At 37.3% G+C, this 25,404-nt stretch overlaps 1 protein-coding gene across 1 annotated transcript in view; it reads right to left on the bottom strand.

Moving 5' to 3' along the window:
• Positions 1 to 241: 241 nt before the first annotated feature.
• HIBADH (3-hydroxyisobutyrate dehydrogenase) overlaps positions 242 to 25,404 on the bottom strand; it is a 136,300-nt gene continuing 111,137 nt past the window's right edge. The window contains exons 5-8 of the mRNA XM_003807898.4: positions 17,761 to 17,894; positions 13,154 to 13,230; positions 6,023 to 6,179; positions 242 to 1,183 (exon numbers count right to left, since the gene is read on the bottom strand). Of these exons, the coding sequence (XP_003807946.1) occupies positions 1,025 to 1,183; positions 6,023 to 6,179; positions 13,154 to 13,230; positions 17,761 to 17,894 (527 nt within the window). The 3' untranslated portion in view covers positions 242 to 1,024. The remainder of the gene's footprint in view (positions 1,184 to 6,022; positions 6,180 to 13,153; positions 13,231 to 17,760; positions 17,895 to 25,404) is intronic.

A 25,404-nucleotide genomic window follows, 5' to 3' on the forward strand; every position in this document is an offset into this window, starting at 1 on the left:
CTTAATGCTGGCTGAATTCCTAGAGAACTGATGACCTAAAAAACATTCAAACGAATACTCAATAAGGATTCAGGTAAAGCAGCAAAACACTAGCTTGCCACTGGCCAACTCAGAGCTTTGTTCCTTTTGACCTCCCCTCCTTTCTCTTTATTCCCATCCTTTCCCCATTAGTGTGAACATCAGTTTGTCAGAACATTAGTTCACCAAATGATGGGGAAGAAACAAAAACACCAAGAAAGTATTACCAGTATAGAAATTTATTTGAATTCAAAATAATATGGCTATATTTATAATAATATAATAATTATCTAAAGCAAATATCATCATTGGCTCTGAAATGCGTCTAAAGATGTCATTCTTAAGTCAAAAAATACGTAGTAAGAATGTACAAGAAAGAAAAAAATATAAAAACAAGTCTGCTGAGTGTCGGGAGTTGGTGAGGGATATCCTACCATATTGTGACGGAGTCCAAATAGAAAACATGCAGCAACAGTTCTCCTGCTTTATCTGCTCCCTGGAAAATAAACCAGTAACCCTGGTAGTGCAGTAACCATTTGGTTAACAGGACAAACTTCCTGATGGACACAGATAGTAATTCACTGCATTTCCCTTCTCTAACTTCTCTCTTCACACCAATTCCTTTTCTTTCCTTTAAGATGGGTTTCATCCTGTTGACAAAAGATTTGGTTTTATTTGTAAAGTAAAGCAGATAATATCCTGATTGAAGTATTCAATGATTTAGTTGAGGATGCTTGGGGATCAAACTTTGTAAAAAGGTCAATTAAGCTAGTTAGCAGAGACTATCAGTGGCTTGCAGAAAAAAAATTCGGATAATATGTTTGTTAAAAAGACAAAAAGAATAAGCGGTTAAAAATGGGTGAAAAATCCTAGGGATTACTGTGACCTAGACAATCAAAAGCAGATAGGTGACCTTTGATTAAATCCATTTACTTGTGGAGTGAGCTAAAAGGAGGCTCCAAGACAGAGTTTGGTTCCCAACAGTGTCCATGGCCAAAGGGCACACTCAGAAGGTCTCCTCCTCTCGTAGGAACTGGAACACGGATGAGAAGTCTTTCTTTGAGTAGCCCTTTGCACACATCATCCTGTAGATCTGATGGGCCAGACTGCCAAGAAGGATTGGGCTCTTTGTGCTGGTAGCAGAGTCTTGTGCCAATCCCAGATCCTAAATCAAACAGGAGGAGAGAACACGTTGAGACTGGTGGTAAAGGCTCTTTGGAACTGTGGTTCCTTATGTTTTGGTTTCAAAGAAGGAAAAATGTAATCTGAAAAAATAAGATACTTATAAATACTATGGTAAGTTAACATTTTTAAGTAAGTGCTTTCATATAACTGCAAAACTGCTCCAGACAGAAACCTTGATTTCTGAGTGTCTCTTCGATTTTTCCACCTTCCACAATACCTGTTTGTTTTGTTCCACAGATTTGAAGAAAAAAAATTTCCCTGTGTAATCTTATCTGTGGAAATCTTTAAGACATAAATTTTTTAAAAAAAATTCTTAAATGAAAACAAGGAGAAATAAAACTGCAAAACAGGAAATACAGTTGCAAATATTACTTCCTCCAATAAATATTTGAAGTGTGCTGACAATGTGCCAGAAGCTGGGATAAAATGATGAGCAAAACAGCCACAGCCCACCCAAACTCACATTGTGTTAAGGAGAAAGACAATTAAATAAGCATGGTATAATTGGATAGGAGGAGTACTATCATGGGATCCAAGGAAGCAGGGTCTGGGGTGCTGGGAAAGGTGAAGAAAAAGAAGACAGTGAAGCACAGACCTGGAGCCAGGTGAAAACATGGGGGTGGCAGGGAGGTGGTGGGCAAGGAAGAATGATCCTGGCAGACGGGACAGCAAATGTGAAGGTTTCCAAGAGACAGAACAAGAGGGAGAAGTGAGTTCAGCACGATGAAAGCAAGGAGAGGGGGATGGGAAAGAAAATCAGTCTGGTTGAGGCAAGCAAAAGCCAAGGCATCTGGGGGCTTGTCAGACAAGTTGCAGGGATGGACTTTAATCTCCAAGTAACTGAAACTACAAAAGCTTCAAAGGAGAAGTGACACAATCAGGATTTTACATTTTAGAAAGCTCACTCTTGCTTTGATATGGAAAATAAACTGGAGAAGATCAGGCTGAAAGACAAGATCGGTTAAGATGTATTTGTGGTACAACACAAACGAGGCTCAGCCAAGGTACAGCTAGCTGGGGAGGAGGGAGCTGGATGAATTCAAGGCATATTCAAGAAGCAGAATGAACAAACGTCATGGGGAATGAGGGAGAGTAAGCCAAGTATGGGCACATCTTGTCTTAGTGTGCTTCACTTTATCATGCTTCACAGATAATGCATGTTTGTTTTTGTATTTTAATAATTGAAGGTTTGTGGCAATCCTGCATTGAGCAAGTCTATCAGCACTGTTTTTCCAACAGCATGTGCCCAGTTCATGCAGCTGTCACATTTTGGTAATTCTCACGATATTTCAAACTTTTTCATTACTATTATTTCTGTTATGGTGATCTGCAATCAATCAGTAACTTTTTTTTTTTTTTTTTTTTTTTTTGAGACGGAGTTTCTCTCTTGTTGCCCAGGCTGGAGTGTAGTGGCGCAATCTTCTCACAGCAACCTCTGCCTCCCGGGTTCAGGCGATTCTCCTCCCGCAGCCTCCTGAGCAGCTGGGATTACAGGCATTTGCCACCACCACACCCAGCTTTTTTTTTTTTTTTTTTTTTTTTAGTAGAGACGGGGTTTCACCATGTTGGCCAGGCTGGTTTCAAACTCCTAACTTCAGGTGATACACCTGCCTCGGCCTCCCAAAGTGCTGGGATTACAGGCATGAGCCACTGTGCCCAGCCGATCAGTGATCTTTGATGTTACTATTGAAACTGTTTTGGGGTGTCACAAAGCGCACATAAGATGGCAAACATAATCGATAAATGTGGTACACATGTGTTCTGACTGCCCGGCCACTGAATGGCAGCTCTCTCTCTCTTACCCCTCAGGCCTCCCTATTCCCTGAGACACAAAATATTGAAATTAGGCCAATTAATAACCCTACAATGGCCTCTTAAGTGTTCAAATGAAAAGAGGAGTCAGCTGTCTCACACTTTAAATCAAAAGCTAGAAATGATTATGCTTAGTGAGGAAGGCATGTAGAAAATCAAGACAGGCTGAAAGGCAGGCCCATTAAAACAAACAGTAGAATGCAAAGAAAAAATTCTTGAAGAAAATTACAAATGCTATTCCAGTGAACACATGAATGATAAGTGAAACGGCCTTACTGCTGATAGGGAGAAAGTTTGAGTGGTCTGGATAGATCAAACCAGCCAAAACATTCCCTTAAACCAAAGCTTAACCCAGAACAAGGCCCTAACTTTCTTCAATTCTGTGAAGGCTGAGAGAGGTGAGGAAGCTGCAGAAGACGTGTGAAGCTAGTAGTGATTAGTTCATGAGGTTTAAGCAAAGAAGCCATCTCCATAACATAAAAGTGGAAGGTGAAGCAGCAACTGCTGATGGAGAAACTGCAGGAAGTTAGTTATCCAGAAGATCCAGCTATCACTGATGAGGGTAGCCACACTAAACAACAGATTTTCAGTGTAGATGAAACAGCCTGCTGTTGGAAGACATCATCTAGGACTTTCGCAGCTAAAGAGAAGTCAATGTCTGTTTCCAAAGCATCAAAGGACAGGCTAACCCTCTTGTTAAGGGCCAGTGCAGCTGGTGACTTGAAGTTGAAGCCAATGCTCATTTACCATTCCAAAAATCCTAGGGCCCTTAAGAATTATGCTGAATCTACTCTGCCTGTGCTCTACAAATGGAACAGCAAAGTCTAGAAGAAAGCACATCTATTTATGGGATGGTTTACTGAATATTTATTTTAAGCCCACTGTTGAGACCTACTGACCGGTCAGAAGAAAAGATTCCTTTCAAAATATGACTGCTCACTGACAGTACACGTGGTCACCAAAGAGTGCTGATGGAGATGTACAGGGAGATTAATGTTGTTTTCATGTCTATGAACACAACATCCATTCTGTAGCCCATGGATCAAAGAGTCATTTTTCAACTCTTATGTGAGAAGTATTTCATAAGGCAATAGCTACCATATATAGTGATTCCTCTGACAGCTCTGGGCAGAGTAAACTGAAACCTTATGAAAATAATTCACCATTCTAGATGCCATTAAGAATATTTGTGATTCATGGGAGGAGGTCAAAATATCAACATTAACAGGAGTTTGAAAGAAGCTGATTCCAATGCTCATGGATAACTTTGAGGCCTTTAAGACTTCAATGGAGAAAGTCACTGCAGACGTGGTGGAAATAGGAGAACTAGAATTAGAAGTGGAGCCTGCAGATGTGACTGAATTACTACAATCTTGTGCTAAACTTGAAGGGATGAGGAGTTGCTTCTTATGGATGAGCAAAGAAAGTGGTTTCTTGAGATGGATCTACTCCTGGTGAAATGACAGAAAGGATTTAGAATATTACACAAACTTAGTTGATAAAGTAGCATCAGGGTTTGAGAGGATTGCCTCCGTTTTTGAAAGAAGTTCTACTGTGGGTAAAATGCTATCAAACAGTAGCACATAAATCTTCTGTGAAAGGATGAGTAAATCAATGCAGTAAACTTAAACTTCATTACTGTCCTATTTTAAGAAATTGTCATAGCCACCCAACCTTCAGCAACCGCCACCCTGGTCAATCAGCATTCATCAACCTCAAGGCAAGACCTTCCACCAGCAAAAAAGGACTATATGACTCACTGAAGGCTCAGATAATTGTTAGCTTTTTTAGCAGTAGAGCATTTTAAAATTAAGATACGTATATTGTTTAGACATAATGCTAATGCACACTTAATAGACTATGGCATAGTATAAACATAATTTTTATATGTACTGGGAAACCAAAAAATTTGTGTGACTTGTTGTGGTTGTCTGGAACTGAACCCACAATATCTCCAAGGTATGCTTGTGTGGTATCTAGGTATATGTATTCTTACTTTTTCTTTTTTTTTTCCATTTGAGACAAAGTCTCGCTCTGTTGCCCAGGCTGGAGTGCAATGGTGCTATCTCAGCTGACTGCCATCTCCACCTCCTGGGTTCAAGCGATTCTCCTGCCTCAGCCTCCTGAGTAGCTGGGCTTACAGACACACACCACCACGCCCGACTAATTTTTTTTATTTTTAGTAGAAACTGGGTTTCACCATGTTAGCCAGGCTGGTCTCGAACTCCTGACCTCAGGTGATCTGCTCACCTCGGCCTCCCAAAATGCTGGGATTAAAGGCATGAGCTATCGCGCCTGGCCGTATTCTTACTTTTTAATCAGGAAAAACAAACAAACAAACAAACAAAAACCAACCCTCAACTGGGAGAAAATAAGCACTGCAGAAATCTGAAAGTTAGCTGGTCTAAAAATTATTTTCTGTAGTTGAGAACACAGACTTTCTAAAGTTGAGATCTCAAATAAGAGAAGGATGACAGTTTGCTTTTCCAATGACTTAACTAGTTTTTATATATAAATCCATATATTAAAATCTTAAAGCAGGAAGATGTATTTGGAAATCTATTATCAATGGGAAAATCCTCTCTTCTTTTATGATGCATATATGCACTGCCAGTGTATTATTAACAATGAGAAAATTCTCACTGTTCTCATTTAAGAAGTTGGTAAATTAACATAAATATATGGTGAACGAAATTTTACCGGCTCATATAAATAAACCCAAGTGCGCGCGCACACACACACACACACACACACACACACACACACACACACACACACACACACACACGGTCTGGCCCATTCTTCTCAACCAAAAGGCCAGGAATAAAAATGAACAAGATAAGGATTTTCATCTAAGTTAGGTTTTTACTCATTTTCAGTGAGAGTGAATATTCTAGTAATTTTGCCTCTTACCTGAGACATATGCTTAAGAGAAAGAGAAGGAAGGTGTTATTGGACCATGAAACATTTTTCCTTCTCTCTTGGTTAGTGTCTACATTTACCATACCTTAGCCATGAGTGTTGTTCCAAATCCACCCTGATAGTTATTAGCCGAGGGAACGCCATCCATCACTCCAGGTACAGGATTATAAGTGTCACTTGACCAACACCGTCCTGAGCTCATATTTAGGATTTTAGCCAGTAGTTTTGGGTCAAGCCCTAACCTGTCAAAGGTCAAAGAAAAGAAGTGTTAAGTGTCAAAATGTACACGTCGTGCGTGACTTATTTATGTATGGGGATGCTCCATCTTCTCTCTCCATTTATTATATGTCTTCTAAAATCTAAGCAGATTGATACGAGAGTGAAGAATCCAATTTTGAATTATAGAGTACTAAACACTACTGGTTAAATAAGAATATTTTTGAGCCAGGACCATTTTGCATTTAGAGAAAACCTTCTATGTTATCCTATTATTAAGAAAAAATAATATACAATTGCATAAAAATATTGTTGGTTTATCACACTCATGGGTTTTCTAGTCTTTGGACATTACTACATTTATGTGTCACATAACCTTAAAACAATATGATAATTTAAATTCTACATTCTTTACCCACAAATGATATATTTCAGAAAGAAATACAGACAGATAAACGATGCATCATGGGAGTCTGTGTGAATGCATTTATATGTATGTTTATTCCTTTAGTTTTTATGAGAATAAACGCAAGAGATGAGCCAGGAGCTGTAAACGAGCTTAAGAAAAGTTATTATAAAAGAAGACTTTTTTGCTGCAAACTTTTCCTTATTTATTAAATCTTTATTAGACAATCTTGCTTATGAAGCAAGTCTGCACAGAGTTGTGACATATGCTATCTATTCAGAGACATGCATTATAGTTCTGGGTCAACTGCTGATAAGGTTACTGATCCTGATAAAACAAAGCTTGCCCAAGCGGAAACATCATTTGTTCTATCACTGGGCTGATGGCATAAACGGCTGTTCAATGTGGACCCTAGAAAAAATAATAGAATCAAAATGCTCCATTACTTGGATTCTAAAGATATAATGCAGTTTGGGAAGCACAATTTTGCTGATTATCACTGAATCAAGTTTCAAATAAAACTTTATTCCTAGCAATTTATTTGGTTTCTTTCATACACAGAGCCATTATGAAACAATTGTCATAAAAGCTTTCCGCTTTTTCTTAAAACCAACCTCTTCCAGAAAATAAAAAAAACACTGAAAAGAGACACTTATGTAAATGTTAAACAAACTGTGCATCTTGGCACGCTCAGATTGTTTACTCTGTGTGTCTAAAACACATGCCTGTTTATTTCAAAATCTGAATATCATGGCCAATAAAACATTTTTTCAGATGCTAGAGCAGGGGGCTGAGGCTAACAGCCAAAAATATGTATGGAATTACCACATAATACAACTGTTATGTAATCAGGCTTTCAAGGGGTAGCTGTGGTTCCCAGACTGCTATGTGGCATATCATGTATCTGAATTCATATGGTGGCCCATGTTATAGTGATGGATTTTACTAAGGATTATAACAGATACAGAAATTCAGTCTAAATTGGCTATCATTCATTCTGTTGAACTGTAGATTCCCAGAGAGAAACCCAACAGTTTCATTCATTCTTTTATAAAGATCCAAGTTCACTGAATGCATAGTATGCTACTGATGCTTGCTTTCTCCTTTTAAATAAGATTAGGCTATCAGTATGCTACTGTAGTATATCACTTAGGAAAAGATAAAGCCAGTGTGCTTAGGGAATAATTGTGAAAAGTAAAATCACAAATTAACAATTAGTTAATTTGCTATAACTGCAAAGTACAAATGTTCAAGAATGCATACATCTAATATGCTCCATAAGGAGAAAATACTTTTAAAGACTCCAAAACGTCACTTTCTCTCTCCATTTGAAATATAATTTCAGGGCTTCCTAACTTAGATCTTTTAAGATGGTTCATCATATTTAAAGCAGCAGAATTCCTTCCTTCTTTCTAATCTACCAGGTTACACTCAGTAGTAGCTCACAAGAGCTTTTACAGCTAAGGAAATTCACTCTTTTCTATAATATTCAACAAAATGGTGAGCAAAGCTAATTATCCTAACTTTGTAAAACCCTACATTTTTCTTGAATGTTCAAGGAAAAGTACTGGTATTGATTGATGGAAACCCTTTCTGGTGAACACATTACTATTTAGAAGCATCCTGAGGGGCACACACAAAAAAATCAGGTGGCAGTTGTTTCATTCTCACTTTTCAAATCTGATGCTTCCCCACCGTGCTGATTCCCTTCAGGAGATAGTTATTCCCTCTCCACTTCCCTCCCCCTGCCCCCACCCGCAGCAAAGTGTATCATTAAAAAGAGCAAGTTAGAAGTGTTTTGCATTTCATCTTTCTGAGGATTCGTTCTCTGGCACATACATAACTGACAGTTAAAATTAGACATGATATTAAAATCAGTTACTGAAGTCCTCTGTTTTCCACTGTGCCCAAGGCTTGTAATGGTCTGAAACCAGCTAGAATACACAGTAATTGTCATTCAGAGTCTATCCTAGAACGTCATGCTTCACTGGAGAAGACTGAGTTTCCATTCGAAATCAACAAATTAATCCAAGACAGGTATCTGAAAGGGCAAGTTTAATAGGAAGCAGCTACTGGGCTCTCAACCATGATAAAATGTTATTGCTGTTTCCCTGTAAATTGGCTGGGAACATATGATACTTTCTGCATAAGAGCCCCATTGCTGTTCAGAAGATATACAGCTCAAGCCATCAAAAGAATGACAGTCTGTCAGTCCCCATAATAACTTGCCACTGGATGTGGTTCGAGAGTGCATGCGTGCATGCATGTGGCTTTACAATTGCTGGAATGTTCTCTGATATAAACAGAATGAATTCATCGCTCTGACTGCATATATAATGCGTCTCAAATAAACGTCACTGTGTCAAATCTACTCACCTCTAAAACAAGAATTTTAAATGAGGTTTGGAAGAAGTAAAAATAATACATAAACTGTAAAAAAATTTAAAAAATTAAACATTTGCCTTCATTGTAACCAAGACTTTAAGGGCCAAAAATGTTTGTTTATATTATCTGTGAGTAATCTATACTGTCTGGTTTTACATAAGAACGAAATAAATTATGTCACTAAACTGGGATGTTTGTATCACAGGAACAGATCTGGAAATGAAACATCTAAGACCATGTCAGTTTTAATTAATCAATCACTTATCCATCAATGTTTACTCAGATCTGCTATATCCAAGTGCTACACGTGCAGCGAAGGAGACAGTAAGAAGGAAGCTAAGAGGAGGCTGTGCCTGTCTGCCAGGAGGGCTGAGTTAAGACCCACCTGGATAACTTTTACCTTTGGCAAGAGAAGTGCCATATCTTATCCCCTCACTCACTCACTCCCCTACCTCCTCCCTCCTCTCCTTATTTATCTGACAAATCTTCACTGGGTGCCTAATACCTGCCAGGTATATTCTTAAGATATGGCAATGAGTAAACAAACCATTTCCCATCATGGAGCTTCTAGATGGGAAGACAGGTAATAAACAGACAAATAAATATGTAATGCCAGCTAGTGAGACATGTTAGGAAGAAAAAGATTAAAGTACAATTTAATTTCAAACAATAACCACCTCACCACAACCACAAATATCATTACCACATATCGACACCTACTATGTGCCAGAAACTATTTAATAAGTTTTATATGGATTAACTCACTTAATCTTCACAACAACCCAGTGGATAGATGTAATTACTTTTGTCATTTTATAAATGAGAAAAGCTTAAGTCTGTGGGACAGCTTGAATGCAGACCTACACGTATGCCCAAATGCCATCGTACTGGCTAGTAGTTGACTATTAAGTAGGTGGTAAACTTAATAGTCAACAACTAGCCAGTACGATGGCATTTTATGAGTTTATTAAGAAATTTGTATGATGGATAAGTGAATGATTTGGATTGACATGGTCTTAGATGTTTCATTTCCAGATCTGTTCCTGTGACACAAACATCCCAGTTTAGTGACATAATTTGTTTTGTTCTTATGTAAAACCAGACAGTATAGATACATACAAAGAACAAGCTTTTTGGCCATTTACAAATTACAATCCTTTGCCATCTGTTATATTTATTAGGGTAAACAACTAAGGCTCCAGTCATCACATAAATGCAAAAGCAACATCTTCTAAGGGCAGTATGCAAGAAACTATTAATAAAACTACATTGGAGGGAAAGTTCTCATCTTGAACAGCTTTCCAGAAGTTCAGCTGCTTCAAGCTTCTTTTGGCGGAAGACAATACAGTGGTTGCTGGAGGAGCCTGGGCCTGGTTGGCAATGCAAGTAACTTGTTATACCACCAACATTTTTTTTAAATCAATTTCCAGTGGAACTGGTAATTTAAAACAACAAAACATCATCAATGTTATTTCTATGTGATACACAGGAACAAAACCTCTCTAATACAAGTAGGGTACTTTCAGGACCATAAAACTATGCTTCTAATGCCTATGTAGGAATCCAATTAGAAAGCAGAAAGGTCTAATAAAAAAGGAATCTCAAAATATATTGTATACCATATTTTTTACTCTTTACTTTTTTTTTTTTTAACAACATTTAAAAATTTTGCTAACATCCATAAAGACTCATAGGGTCAATAAGAATTTTAAATTGTAAGATTTTATTCTTCAACTTTTTTAAAAAAGGGGAACAGTGTTCCAGAAAAACCACTGACTTAGAATAAAATTAATCAGAAATGATCACTTCACAGGAATGGGTGACTCAATTTATAAATGTTGACATTAATACTCTGAAAAAATTTCACTTCAGAGTGAGCAGAATATAAATGTGGCTACACCATTTTGATGCTATACTACTTTGTGGGAATTTACTACTTGGGAATTTATGCTTGCTGATGCCAATTTTCTCTTTCACCTTGCAAAGCTCAATAAATCGTGGCCGCTCTCTATACTCTATTAGAGAACAATCCTGTCACTTTAAACCATGTCTGTAAACCGTGAAGAAAAGACAATAGCAGAAGCATTCATTTTTAGGGTCTTTAAACCACTGAGAATCTTCGTAAGATAAAGTGATAAAATCCTCATGTTATGAAAATAAGCAATTCATTGGTATAATCTGAAACACTAGAAACTTATAAATTATTTTTAACAGTTAAGTACAACTAGTGAGTTTCTGCCTTGTGTTCAGACTTTTAGAATATATTTTATGTTATATATATCAGTATATATGTAGAGTTTTAGAAAAATGAAAGATTTAAAAGTTTCATATTTCTAAATAACAATTTTGTCATAGTTGATCAGAGCCAAAAATAAGGGAAACTCTATTAATTGCTTCTGCTCTCTTACATCTCTATTTTTTATCACTTTTCATTTTCTCCTTGAAAACAAACCCACTACAAGTAGCCAATGGTTTTTACTTCATTGTACACCTCGTATTCGATTGTACTGCCTACAGTTGTAGCTGGTGTTTGCAGTAGAACTTCCACAAGCACTTAGCCTATACAAAACTTCATTTTAGAAGGTCAAATGATCATCTTATAGTAAGAGTTCTGACAGGAAAATTATTCAAGAAATGCCAGAGGATGCATCACTATGACTAAGGAACATCCTGGTCCAGTGATGCTCAAGGTGAGAAGCACAGAGTCAATGGGCAAAGAGGGAAAGCTGTAGTACAGTATAACCTAGGTTCATCCAGCCTTTTACTTTATATAATCATTTATATCCAGAAAAATAAAAATAAAATTCTAAACATACAGATGCATACCAATCCTGGTGTCAACACCAATTAATTGTGTATGCCATTTATGTTCCAGAAATGTACATTTTCCTCTTCCATGAAATTAGAGAATGAACATGAAAACAAGTTACTAGTAACCAGTTTTTCAATTATGATAAGTGACCCATATCCTAAAACTGGCCACAATACAAACATAACACTCTGAAAAGGTCCCTATATACTACCACTTTTATTAAGGCTCTGTACAGACATGCTTTACCATCTTATGGACATTCAATTTTAAAATGTAAATGGTACATGATATTGATAAACCAATTAGTGCTGATGCAAAGCAAATTCCTCTTTTATCTCAATTACAACATGACAACTTAATAGGTCAAGATAGTTAAACATCTGAGACAAGGGCAATTCAATAAAACAACAGCATCTTGATATGGTAATTAAGAGGAAATGTGAATCCATTACTGTGTTTTCAAAAATATCTCAAGTATGTTGGCTCTTTTTATTACTTTTATCAAAAGCTATGGTATGAAACACTATTCTGTTTTGTGATATATTTGGTAAGCAGTTTTGGGGAATGTGATGAAAGCAACTGAGTAAAGCATCCTGCTCATTAAGCATTTTCTAAAGTAAGAAATGTATATTTATTATTTTCATGAAATATAAAACATTCAAAAATTAATTAGGTGATTAATCATATGTAGCATTACTAACCCAAAAGATTAAAGGCTAAAATTAAGACATTAACCTTAAGCATTTAAAAGATGATCATCCATAGGAAAAACAGAATTCCTGAATCACTTTAAGCAAAGTATGCCACTTTAATAGAAAGATACATACGAATGCAAAGTAACTAAACCACAGGCAAAATAAAATGAAAGAGTTATGCATATGAATTGCATCTTTATGAATGCTATCCAGTTTTTAGCCTGAGAATGAACCACCAAGAACACTTTTAGTGCAGATTTGGGGGACTATATTTTTAAAAGGTACATAAACTAGTCACATGGTAGCATACCACTTGAATTCACTACACACTAAAACCATGTCTTATACAAATTTGTCCCAACATTGCCAAAGTATGTTTAAATTTTATAGAAAAATGTTTCTTGTATTTCAACATAATAGAAGAAATGGGGGTCCCACATAAAAAGGATAATATAACTTCAAATGCACAACTTCAAATGCACAGGCAATACATTTTATGGCTATGGCAAAGAGTATTCATGCTCTCCTGGGTCCTATTGCTTGTCCAATAAGCAAAGTCTATTAAAGTTCAATAATGAAGTACTTTCAAAATGTTCTTGGATCAACTCATTTATCTCTCATGAATATCATTTTTTTAACATCAGAAAATCAAATAGGAAAGCCTATAAAAATGTTAGTATAAAAACGTACTATTCAACAAACCTGATTCCAAGATTCATAGCTTCAGCAGTTCCAATCATACTAATAGCTAACAGCATGTTGTTGCAGATCTTTGCCGCCTGAAAATAAATTGAGTACATATTAGATATCTGTATTTTCAAGGTATAACTCACAGGATGTTTTTCCTCGCCCAATTCCAGGGGCTGCTTTCTAAAAGAAATAACATTCAACTGTTGATTTTCTCGAGTGGGGAAGAGAACCTGATGCAGCATGGCTCCCTCTGAACCTCACATGCTATCCCAGAGCAGACTTGCGGGTCTCCTCCACTAGGTAATAAATTTGCCTATGTGAAAATTTATTTTCCACATAGCTACTATGGGCTCAGCACTATAGGGCACAACTGCTCTTTAAGGGATGGAACTTACAATCTAATTGGAAATGGCAGTAATATGCTGTATGAAAAGGCAACAAAAACAAGTGGTGAATTGTAAGGTAGAGGCTATAAGAGATAGGAGTTCAGAGCAACAAGACCACTGAAGGCAGGAACAGAGAGGAAGTGGAACCTGAAATCATCCTTTAGGAGGCCAAGGCAGGATTTAAACAGACAAGAAAGAGAAAGAAGGAGATCCGGGGCGAAGGGTAAATATATAAGAAGGATTAAATATTTAAGAACATGGGATGTTGCTGGAGATCAGTAAGAAAATTGTTTAATATGCCTGTGTTTTAAGGAATGGTGAGAAATTTGATCGTTAAGACTGGGGCAAGAACATGTCAGCTATGAAAGCTAGGGTGGAGAGTTAAAATTTGACATGGTAGGAAATAGGGATCTATTCAAAGTTTCAGAATGGGGAAGCACTATGATGATACAAGCATCTTGATGGAGTTGGTCTGGGTTATGATGTTGGACAGAGTGGTAAATTTGACATTCAGAGACTATTAGGCCCCCTGACCAGTAAACTAGGTGTGAGACACTGAAAGAAAGGCTTGGACCAGGTCCTGTGTTGAATGGAAATGAAGGTCAACAATGAGAGTAACTTGAAGTAATAGAGCTTGGAGACTGACTGGACAAGAGTATGGAGACAATAAATATATCTAAGATAATACCAAGTCTAGAGTGAGATAAAGAGAGTCCTAGTGACCAGGATAAAAGCATTAAGAGGAGGAGAGAGAGAGTGTGTGTGTATTGGGAGGGGGAGGGAGACAACTAACAATTTCAGTGTTCAGTATTGTTTAATCATCTCTGTCAATCACCTCATACTTCTAAATGAAAGTTACTTGCTTTTCAAGAAAAATTTGAAGTCCATGGGTTATTGCTGCGTGATTGTACTACAAATAGAGCTATGGCAAGTACAGTTGACCCTTGAATGATGAGGGGGTTAGGGGTGCCAACCCCCAGTGCAGTCAAAAACCCATGTATAACTTTTGACTCTCCAAAAACTTAACTACTAATAGCCCACTGTTGACTGGAAGCCTCGTCAATAACATAAACAGTTGATTAACACATATTTTGTATATGTATTATATATTGTATTCTTATGGTAAAGCAAGCTAGAGAAAAAAATGTTACTAAGGGAATCATTAAGGAAGATAAAATATATTTATTATTCATTAAGTGGAAGTGGATCATCATAAAGGTCTTCAATCCCATCACCTTAATAATGAGTAGGCTGAGGAGGAAGAGGAGGGGTTGCTCTTTGCTGTCTCTGGGTGACAGAGGCAGAAGAGGTGGAGGTGGTAGAAGGGGAGGCAGAAGGGGCAGGCACACTCCAGATAACTTTATGGAAATTGTAATTTCTATCTGATGTTTTTGCTCTTTCATTTCTCTAAAAACGTTTTTGTATGGTACCAATCCGTCTTCCACTGTTTGCTTTATTTTCAGTGTCTGTATCAGAGAAGGGTCCATGTTGTAAAAGAAGTTGAAAGGAGTCTTGAATAATCAGAACCGTTCTGCCATACTGTCTAATGTCAATTTGTTTCCTGGCACTGCTTTTGGTACATCTTCTTCCTCATCATCTGGCACTGTTCAGAAGCACTCATCTCCATCAAGCCTCTTCTGTTAATTACTCTGCTGTGGTGTCTATTAGCTCTTGAATTAATCCAAGATCCATATCTTGAAAACCTTCATACACTCCCCACCTTTTTTGCCATATGCACAATCTCTTTAGTGATTTCCTTGATTGGCCCTGCCATAAATCCTGTGAAGTCTTGCACAACATCTGGACAGTTTTTTCCAGCAGGAATTTACTGTTAGGGGCTTGATGGCCTTCAAGGCGTTTTCCACAATAACAATGGCATCTTCAGTAGTGTAATCTTTCCAGATTTTCATGTTCTATCAGGGCTTTCTTCCACAGTGACAATCCTTCCCATAGAGTACCATGTGTAATGAGCCTTAAAGGTCCTTATGATCCCCTACTCTAGAGGCTGAATTAGGGGCGTTATGTTTAGGGGCAAGTTGGCCCCTTGGACACCTTCAGTGTTGAACTCATGTTATTCTGGGTGGCCAGGGGTACTGTCCAATATCAAAATAACTTTAAAAGTCAGTCCCTTACTGGCAAGATATTGCCTGACTCCAGAGACAAAGCCATTGATGGAAACAATCCAGAAACAGGGTTCTCATCCTCCAGGCCTTCTTGCTGTACAACCAAAAGACAGGCAGCTGGTATTTATCTTTTCACTTAAAGCCTCAGAAGTTAGCAACTTTATAGATAAGGGCAGTCCTGATTATCAACCCAACTGCATTTGTACAAAACAGTAGAGTTAGCCTATCCTTTCCTGCCTTAAATCCTGGTGCTGCTTGCTTCTCTTCCTAATAAATGTCCTTCGAGCATCCTTTTTTTTTTTTTTTTTCTCCGTAATAGGGCACTTCTGTCTGCATTAAAAACTCATTCAGGCAGATATACTTTCTCTTCAATGATTTTTTCTTAATGGCGCCTGGGAACTGTCTGCTGTCTCTTGGTTGGCAGAAGCTACTTCGCCTATTTCTTGACATTTTTTAAGCAAACCTCTTCCTAAAATTATCAAACCATCCTTTGCTGGCATTAAATTCTCCAGCTTTAGATCCTTCACTTTCTTTTTGCTTTAAGTTGTCATATTTTTCTTGAATCATATTAGATGTAAGTATGCCTTTCTACAGCAATCCTGCATCTACACAAAAGCTGCATTTTCAATGTGAGATAAAAAGATGTTCTGCAAAAAGTGCAAGCCTGCTGGAGTAGCTGCAGTGATGGGTTCATGACTATTCTTTTCTTTTTTTACAATGGTCCTTACATTGGATTTGTTTATCTTGAAATGGAGGGCAAACGCAGCCGCAGACCTCAATCCGTGGTATGTATCAGGCAATTCAACTTTTTCTTGTAATGTCATGACTTTTCTCAGCTTCTTAGGAGCACTTCCAGCATCACTAGTGGCACTTTGTATGGGTCCCATGGTGTCATTCAAGGTTTATGGTATTGCACTAAACATGATAAAAAATACAAGAGAATTCCAAGAGATCAATTTTTACTATGATACACAATTTACTAAAGAGATGAACCACTCACACAAAGATGATTAGTGTCACATGACATTTTATGCCCAATACTTGTAACACTTGAGTTCACTGCAATAGCAACAGGTGGCCACAAAATTATTACAGTAGTACAGTATTACTAGAGTTAATTTTATGCCATTATGATTTAATGCATCTTTACATTTCTCTCAACTGTAAATGGTGCCATGTATGGTCTATAAATATTTGTAAACTTTGATAAATTTTAACTCTTTATAACAGATTTGTGCATATTTATAAACTAGTATCTGTCTACATATATTTTATGCGTTCACGACATATCTAACTTTTTCTTAATGTTTTTGATATTTCTAGGCCATGTGGTTCATCTGTTTTTTCAAACTGTCACAAATCTTCAAAAAAATTTTCAATATATCTATGGAAAAAAATAGATGTATAATTGGGCCCATGGAGTTCAAATCTGTGATGTTCAAGGGTCAACTGTAATTACAAAATTAGATGGAGGAAAATAGCAACTCAGAAACAAGCACTTCGAATAAGAGCAGTTTTAAGGATGATTTCACTAGTTGCTGGGATGACAGACATGTCAAGATCCTAATAATGAATTTTTTTTCCCTTTTTTTTTTTTTTTTTTTGAGATAGGTTCTTGCTCTATCACCCAGGCTGACTGCAGTGGCTCTATCATGGCTCACTGCAGCCTCAATCCCCCACCCCTGGGCTCAGGTGATCCCCCCACCTCAGCCTCCTAAGTAGCTGTGACTATAAGTGTGTGTCACCACACTCGACTAATTTTTTTGTTTTTTGTAGAGATGGGGTCTTACTATGTTGCCCTGGCTGGTGTCAAACTCCTGGGCTTGAGTGATCCTCCTGTCTCAGCCTCCCAAAGTGTTGGGATTACAGGCATGAGCCATCACGTCTGGCCAATAATGGAAGTTTTTTAAATAAGTAAATTGGCTGATGTCTGCTTAAGCCCACCAGGAATGATGCAAAACTAATTTATTCCAAATAAATGTTTTAAAATCTGAGCAAACAAAGAATCCATAGGTTGAAGAAAGAAGAATAAAAATATGGTCAGGAAAGAGAAAGGAACATTAGTCAATTTTACATCATCAAGTCAAGGTCATTAATGTAAAAATCTTACCTGCCCAGTCCCAACAGCTCCACAGTACACCACGTTGGAGCCCATGCACCCCAGCAACTCTTGGGCAGCAGCAAATTCATCTTCAACTCCTCCCACCATAAACGTGAGGTTCCCAGATCGTGCAGCTCCTACACCTGAATCATTTGGGGGTAAAGGGATAGAAGCAAAAGAATGTATTTCTTAAAATGTTTAGGCAGTCGAGACCATCCTGGCTAACACTGTGAAACCCCGTCTCTACTAAAAATACAAAAAATTAGCCGGGCGTGGTAGCGGGCGCCTGTAGTCCCAGCTACTCGGGAGGCTGAGGCAGGAGAATGGCGTGAACCCAGGAGGCGGAGCTTGCAGTGAGCCGAGATCGCGCCACTGCACTCCAGCCTGGGCGACAGAGCGAGACTCCATCTCAAAAAAAAAAAAAAAAAAAAAAAAAAATGTTTAGGCAGATAATAAAATTAGAGAAACCAACTAAAAACATCCTGCCTCCAATCTGTATTTATGCCAGGCATGTATAAGATACTCTAAATCTCTACAGAAATATTCAGCAATCAAGTATCACCCAGATTAATCACAAGCCAAGAGAGACATACAGATTCAGTTGTACTCTCAATCTCAACTCACCTTAATCATTTTGGCACAACCATGGCCCTTATCTGTTATAAGGGAACTTAAAATGTAAATGTTATTATTCCCATGCATCTATTATTCTCCTAAGAAACCTATTAAGTTATAGAAAGTATACAAAAAAAAGTTTTACCTGGGCCCTGATCAGCAAAGGAGCAGCCAGAGAGAGGTCTGCTGCCCACGTTTGGATTCGGGGTTCTTGCTCACTCACCCACTCTCCAAATACTGTCTATAAGTGAGATCTACAAAGAGGGAGACCTGGCTCTTTGTTCCTTAAACAAGTAGGCATTTCAGATGGTAGATTCTTTTTTTAAGGCAAGGAAAACTTTGCTTATTTTGACTGATTATTCTCATGTGTACTTTTCAATATTATTTGATTTTTCTTTTCCTTCCTGCTATACATCTTTTGGGCAATTTATTTTTAGTGATATGAGCAAGAAGAAGAAATAAACTTTAACACTGACTTCACTACTCCTTAGTAGCTTTTAACAGAGGCTTAATGCATGTTCATTCATTCTAATGATTGGAGAAAGAACCTTCAATTTAGCCAGAAAATATAATCTAGACTTGTCCTAAAAGGGAGAGGAAGAAGCTTCATTCATCTAAATTTTTATTAACTATAAAATAAAACCAAGAGCGCTATTACTGTTTTTAATATTGAAAGAAATCTTGATACATAATTTTCAAGTTAGGCTTTATTTTTCAAAACTTCCCAGGCAAGTATGTGGAAGAACTTATTTTACAGTACAGTAAGAACAAAGAAACTGTAATTGTCTGTAGTATGTATCAAATCTGGCCATTAGACAGCTGCAGGTAATGGCCTGCTTTTGAATTTAATGTGTTCAATGAAATACAGTATTTATATGTTTTTTAAAAGCCCAAGTGAAGAGATACCTATTTCATTCAAATTGTGAATATTTTGCTATTGTCAAATCAAATAGCTTTCTATTTTACAGTTTATACTATTCATAACCAATTATTAAAAGCCAAAAAAGTCAGCATTATGCTAGCCAAACAATCTTGGAAGAGTGAGTGCCCACATGTTATGAAAACCTGAGATGCTCACACATATGGTTAAATTACACCATTTCACAATATCTTCACTTTGGATTATATACAAAAACCCAATTTATAAAAAATGCTTTCAATTAGCCAATCTATGTCATTCAAACATTCTTATAACATTAAAGTGACTGCTGTTTTGTTAGTTTCTAGTTTACTTTATCAAGATGGTAAACCATTAATGTTTTATAATTATTTCGCTCAATTTCTAGACATTTTTATTTAAACCATATAACCACCATTCCTCCTAATCCTGTTGATCTCACCTAGAGAAATTAAGTAGACGATTTAAGTCAAAGCTTACAAGCAAATCCAGCACTATCCGTCATAGATCAATAGCTTTGCTTTGTATTTAGATTACAGACTGCTAAATAGCTTCGGAGTCATTTATTTAAAAAAAATTAATGCTGACAATGGTTCTCAGCTGGTTAGTCTTTTGACAGGTGTACTTTCTCACTTGTTCAAATACATATTTTAAAAAGCAGAAATAAGTTGCTTAAGCAAGAGAAGACCATAAAAGAAAGAATAATTTATCTTTTAATTCAGAGGTCTGTGGTAGTTCGACTCTTTCCTCATATTGATGTGGTATCATAATTATTTCCGACTTCATCATAACCTACATCCCAAAGTAAGCATCTAACTAAAATGGGTAATTCTAAAGTTTTGACATTCCTTGGAACCAAATCTTATCTTCTCATACATATTCCTTTAATCATATAACACTATCAAGCCTAGTCCCACAGCAAAAGACCTAAATTAGCTAGGCATAGTGGCTCACATCTGTAATCCCAGCACTTTGGGAGGTTGAGGCTGGTGGACTGCTTGAGCCCAGAAGTTTGAGACCAGCCTGGGCAACATGGCAAAACCGTCTTTACAAAAAATACAAAAATTAGCTGGGCATGGTGGCATGTGCCTGTAGTCCCAGCTACTCAGGAGGCTGAGATGGAGGATTGCTTGAACCCAGAAGGTGGAGGCTGCAGTGAGCTGAGATCGCGCCACTGCACTCCAGCCTGGACAACAGAGCAAGACCCTGTCTCAAAAACAAAACAAAAAGACCGAAATTATCCTGAAATAAATGTAACCATTTTGAACTTAGGAAAGAATATCTAGAAAGCTGCGACTCTAAAACTGTGTAAGACAGCTTATGGATTTCAGGAGACATTGTATAGATGTTTATGTCTATCAAAAATGAAGAAATTTATTACAATGACACGCCATTTTGATTCTAGTCCATTTTCTAAAATAGAAAAACACACAATGCATACTCGGGTAGTTGCTAGAATACTGAAAGAAATACTTATTTTACATATATTTTATTAATTATATATACAAAACCAAAATCCACCCTGTGCTTGATTCTATTACAGCATTTATCATACTTTATTAAAATCTTGGATTTTCTTGTCTGATTCCTCCATTATAAACTTCCTACAAAGTCAGCACTGAGGTCATTGCTTGCCAGCATCCCCATTATCTATTATAGTGCATGATATACTCAACAAATGGTTGGCTGATAAACAGCATGGTAGAAGGGGTAAAAGATCTGGAAATGTTATATTTTGTTTTGGGGATGTGCCACTTGCTGGCAAATTGTGTGACAAATTATTTAACTTCTGAGTCTCAGTGTATAAAACAGGAAAGTATTAATAACTTCTTCATAGATTGGCTGTGAATATGTGAATGTATGCTGTAAAATAAAAATGCTATTTATTTATTTATTTTTTGAGACAGGGTCTTACTCTGTCACCCTGGCTGGAGTGTGATGATCATAGCTCACTGCAGCCTCAACTTCCCAGGCTCAAGCAATCCTCCCACCTCAGCCTTTCGAGTAGCTCGGACTACAGGCATGTGCCACTGTGCCTGGCTATTTGTTTTTGTTGTTGTTGTTGTTGTTTTTGGTAGAGATGGGGTTTCACTTTATTGCCCAGGTTGGTCTCAAACTCCTGGGCTCAAGCAATTCTCCTGCCTTGGTCTCCCAAAGTGCTGGGATTACAGGTATGAGCACCGTGACCAGCTAAAAATGCTATTTAAATGTAAGGGCTTACTACTTTTTAACTTGAATTTGTGAAGTGGGCATTTTCCTATTTAGTTACTTAAGCCATTGTCTTCTCTGGGATAATTTTAGCCTCTCTTTTTAAGTATTAGCGGGTTTGGGCCGCACCTATAAATAACAGAAGTAGGCTGGCACAGGTCAAGAAGAACTTTAGTGGTCTACAGCCACTATGTTAAGATGACATCACTGTGAAGACTTCTTGCAAAATCTTTCTCTGGCAGCATAGTGAATGGGAAAGACAAGAAATCTGCATTTGTTTTATCTATTCAACACAATTAACTGGGCACCTACTAAGAATCAGGCCCTGTGGTAAGCCCTTGGGTGAAGGATGAATCACAAATGTCCCTGCTCCTAAGAAGGTACACACTGGTGATTCAGCCACTTCTCTCACTGTCCATCCCTACTACCATGGTCTGAGCTACAGGTAACTCCTGCCTGGATTACTGCAATAGTCTCCTACTTTATTTCTCTTCTCCTCTTGTCTCTGTAGTCTGTTCTCCATATAGCAGCTAGAGGAATCCTCTTAAAATATAAATCTAGTTCACCCAGCTCATGTTTGTTCCCTATTCCCAACCCTCCAAAGACTTCCTAGCCCTCTCAGTATAAAATCCCAAGTCCTACAAAGCCCTACACGATGTGGCTCTGGGCTACCTCTCCTATTTCATTTCATATCATTCTTCCCATCACTTGCTGCTTTCCAGCCACCTTGCCCTCCTTGCTGTTCTTGAAACAGGTGAAGTATGTTCCCATCTCAAAGCCTTGAACTTGCTATTCCTTTTGCCTGAAATGTTCTTCCCCCAGATACTCATGACTGGTATAGTTTAGTTCATTCAGGCCTCTGTTCAAAATTCACCTCTTCAGAGAGGCCTTCCCTGACCACTCAACCTAACAATCTAAAATAGCATCTCATCACTCTCTCCTTTTCCTGCTTCAATTTTATTCATAGCATTTATCACCTCTTTAACAGTTTCATTTGTTTCTGGTCTGTATCCCCTAGAATAACACTACCTCCATGAGGGCAGTGATTGTTGGCTCATTCACTCACATCCACTAGCTCTAGTACATAAGAGATTCTCAGGAGGCAAGAGAGAAGGAAAGTCTCAAGGAAACAGACAACGACTGTAATACCATGTGATAACTGCTCTCACAAGATATGCACAAGATGCCAAGGATTACAGACAAAGCATTTCTATCATTCCAGCAAGTCATTAAATGCTGCTCACCCTGTTTCTTCATCTAGGATGTGAAGTGGTTAGAGAAAATTATCACTGAATTCCTTTTAAGCTTTTGAAATTCTATGATAATTTTGGGTTTTCAAGTTCATAATCATCCACTTTCCCACATTTATTATATTAATACACAAAACTATGGCATGTTTTACTTTGCACAAAAAAAATTGTTCCAAATGAGAAAAAAGAAAATTTTCTCATGTAACTACATTAACTCTAAAAAGCCTAAATATTTGTGGCTGCCTTTAGTGCTTTTTCTAACACTTTCCTGTGATGATGTCTCTAGTGTTTCTCTCCCATAATACTAGAATCAGAAACATTGAACTCATTTGTACAAATAAATGAAAAAGCAAATGCCCAAACTATGCAAAATGGGTAGCTGACTACCCTGATTTTAAAGTGATAGACATCTGTCACTTCTCGTGGTAGTCTGTTTTGATTTTAATAAGCCTTATAGTGGAGAAGCACTTTTAAATCTAAGCACAAATCCTCTAAGTCAGCCTCTCTCTCTCTTAAAAAAAAAAAAAAGTATCATAGAGGACTCCATTTGCTAAACTGCCTTCTTTCTTCCCTTCCACACCTACTTATAGTTGACATCAAAAATGTGATCATTGGAGATCCATTCTTCAGTGGTCCTCAACCCTGAGAATGAGGAAGAAACAATCCTTGTTCTCAAGGAGTTTGAAATCTTGTGCTTGTGATGGTTGGGGGGAGGGAGAAGTTGGAGAGTGGAGGTGGGGGAAGGGATAAGGAAAATACATATAGCTAATAAAAAAGTCAGATTCATGCTATTAGAGGGCATACAGTTGTACAAAGGTCCAAAGAGGAAAAATATCATCAGCAAATATTTATTCAGTGCCTTTAACAACTTGCTAGATCTCTGTGCTATGTGTAAAGATTCAACGAGTAAACATATTTGCTGAATCAAAAATAAGGACTTGTTTTCTGTTATATTCAGAAACTACTTGAAATATCACCATCACAGACAGTCCAAAACGTAAGGTCATGGTAGATATAAAACCTAGTCTTTGCACTCAAAAAGTCCAAAATATAATTAGGGAAAAGAGATGTATAACCAGAAGAAAATGCCAAAAGGTAGCATCACATACCAAGTGTCAGATGAATGAGGGCAATCGCCACCAAATCCTGATTCCCCCTTTCCTTTCATTTTTCAACCCTCGTCATTGAAAGAATAATGAATTCTCAGAGAAGGGGTGAAAAAACAAGATATTGTTCTTGAAGAGTAATATTCTTGCTGTCAACTGTAGGTAGGCATATAAAAACTGATGAGAATACAGGTATTCTGAATCCATTTGTGAATCTAGTTCAGAGCAGTTTAACATGAACTGAGCAAGTAATCTGGTATGCTTTTTATTAGACGCTGAGTTCTGCCTGTTATCTAAATGCACATAATACTCCACCTCTCTTCACAACCAATGTGGGTTTGCTTATCAGAGCAAAAAAAATAGAGAGCTTTTAGAAAATCAGAAATAAGGAGAAATAAGTTCAAGAGACCTACTGTACAACATGGTGATTATAGTTAATAACAATGTATTGTATTCTTGAAAATTGCTGAGAGTAGATTTTAAGTGCTTTTATCACAAAAATAGTATGTGAGGTAATGCATATGTTAATTAGTTCGGTTTAGCCATTCCACAATATTTACATCTTTCAAAATATGTTGTACATGCTAAATATATACAATTTTTGTCAATTAAAAAATGAAATAGAATTTTCAAAGGAAAACAAAATCAGTATTAAGAACAATAAAAAAAGAAACCATAGTATCTCACAACAAATCTCAAATATAGATCTGAGTATCCTACAAGTCTTGGGAAACTCTATTTGGGAGCAAGCATATATTTTCCTTGAACTCAGTTAACATATTTTTTTAAAATTCTCATTTGGAACTTCATGCAGGAACAGTAAATGAAGTAATGAACAATGTTTTCACATTTTTGCATCAAAAATAGTGACCTTTTTTCCCAAGATAAACTGAAGCTTGGTTCTTGCTTATACCCTTTTCAGGCTAATCTTAGCCTTATACCTATAAAAGAAGTAAAACTTAAATCACCTCATTCTAACATTTATGCTAATCTGTCTCCTAATCTTTGGGCAGTTTTATTTGATATAAGAATGAAAACAGGCTCAAGGCTTAAGTTATACATTAACATGAAAATAACCAGCAACTGAAAACATTATTCACTATTACTTAGCATTTCTTTTCTTTTCTTTTTGAGATGGAGTCTTGCTCAGTTGCCAGGCTGGAGTGCAGTGGCACAATCTCAGCTCATTGCAACCTCTGCCTCCCAGGTTCAAGCGATTCTCCTGCCTCAGCCTCCCGAGTAGCTGGGACTACAGGCGCGTGCCACCACACCTAGCTAAATTTTTTTGTATTTTTAGTAGAGATGGGGTTTCACCATGTTGGCCAGGATGGTCTCGATCTCTTTGCCTCATGATCCTCCTGCCTCGGCCTCCCAAAGTGCTGGGATTACAGGCATGAGTCACCACGCCCAGCCAGCATTTCTTATATAGTCTCAAAGTTCCTCCCATTTTTTCTCCATTAAGTTATTCTTTCTGAAGTACCTATATATTTATGCTTCAGCAAAAAGGAGAACTACATAACTCACTGTACCCTCTCTTCTGTCTTGAGTTGTAGGAAGCAATGAATTTTCTCTTCTC

The sequence above is a fragment of the Pan paniscus genome, chromosome 6, assembly GCF_029289425.2.
Source record: "Pan paniscus chromosome 6, NHGRI_mPanPan1-v2.0_pri, whole genome shotgun sequence".
Classification (NCBI taxonomy): Eukaryota; Metazoa; Chordata; class Mammalia; order Primates; family Hominidae; genus Pan; species Pan paniscus.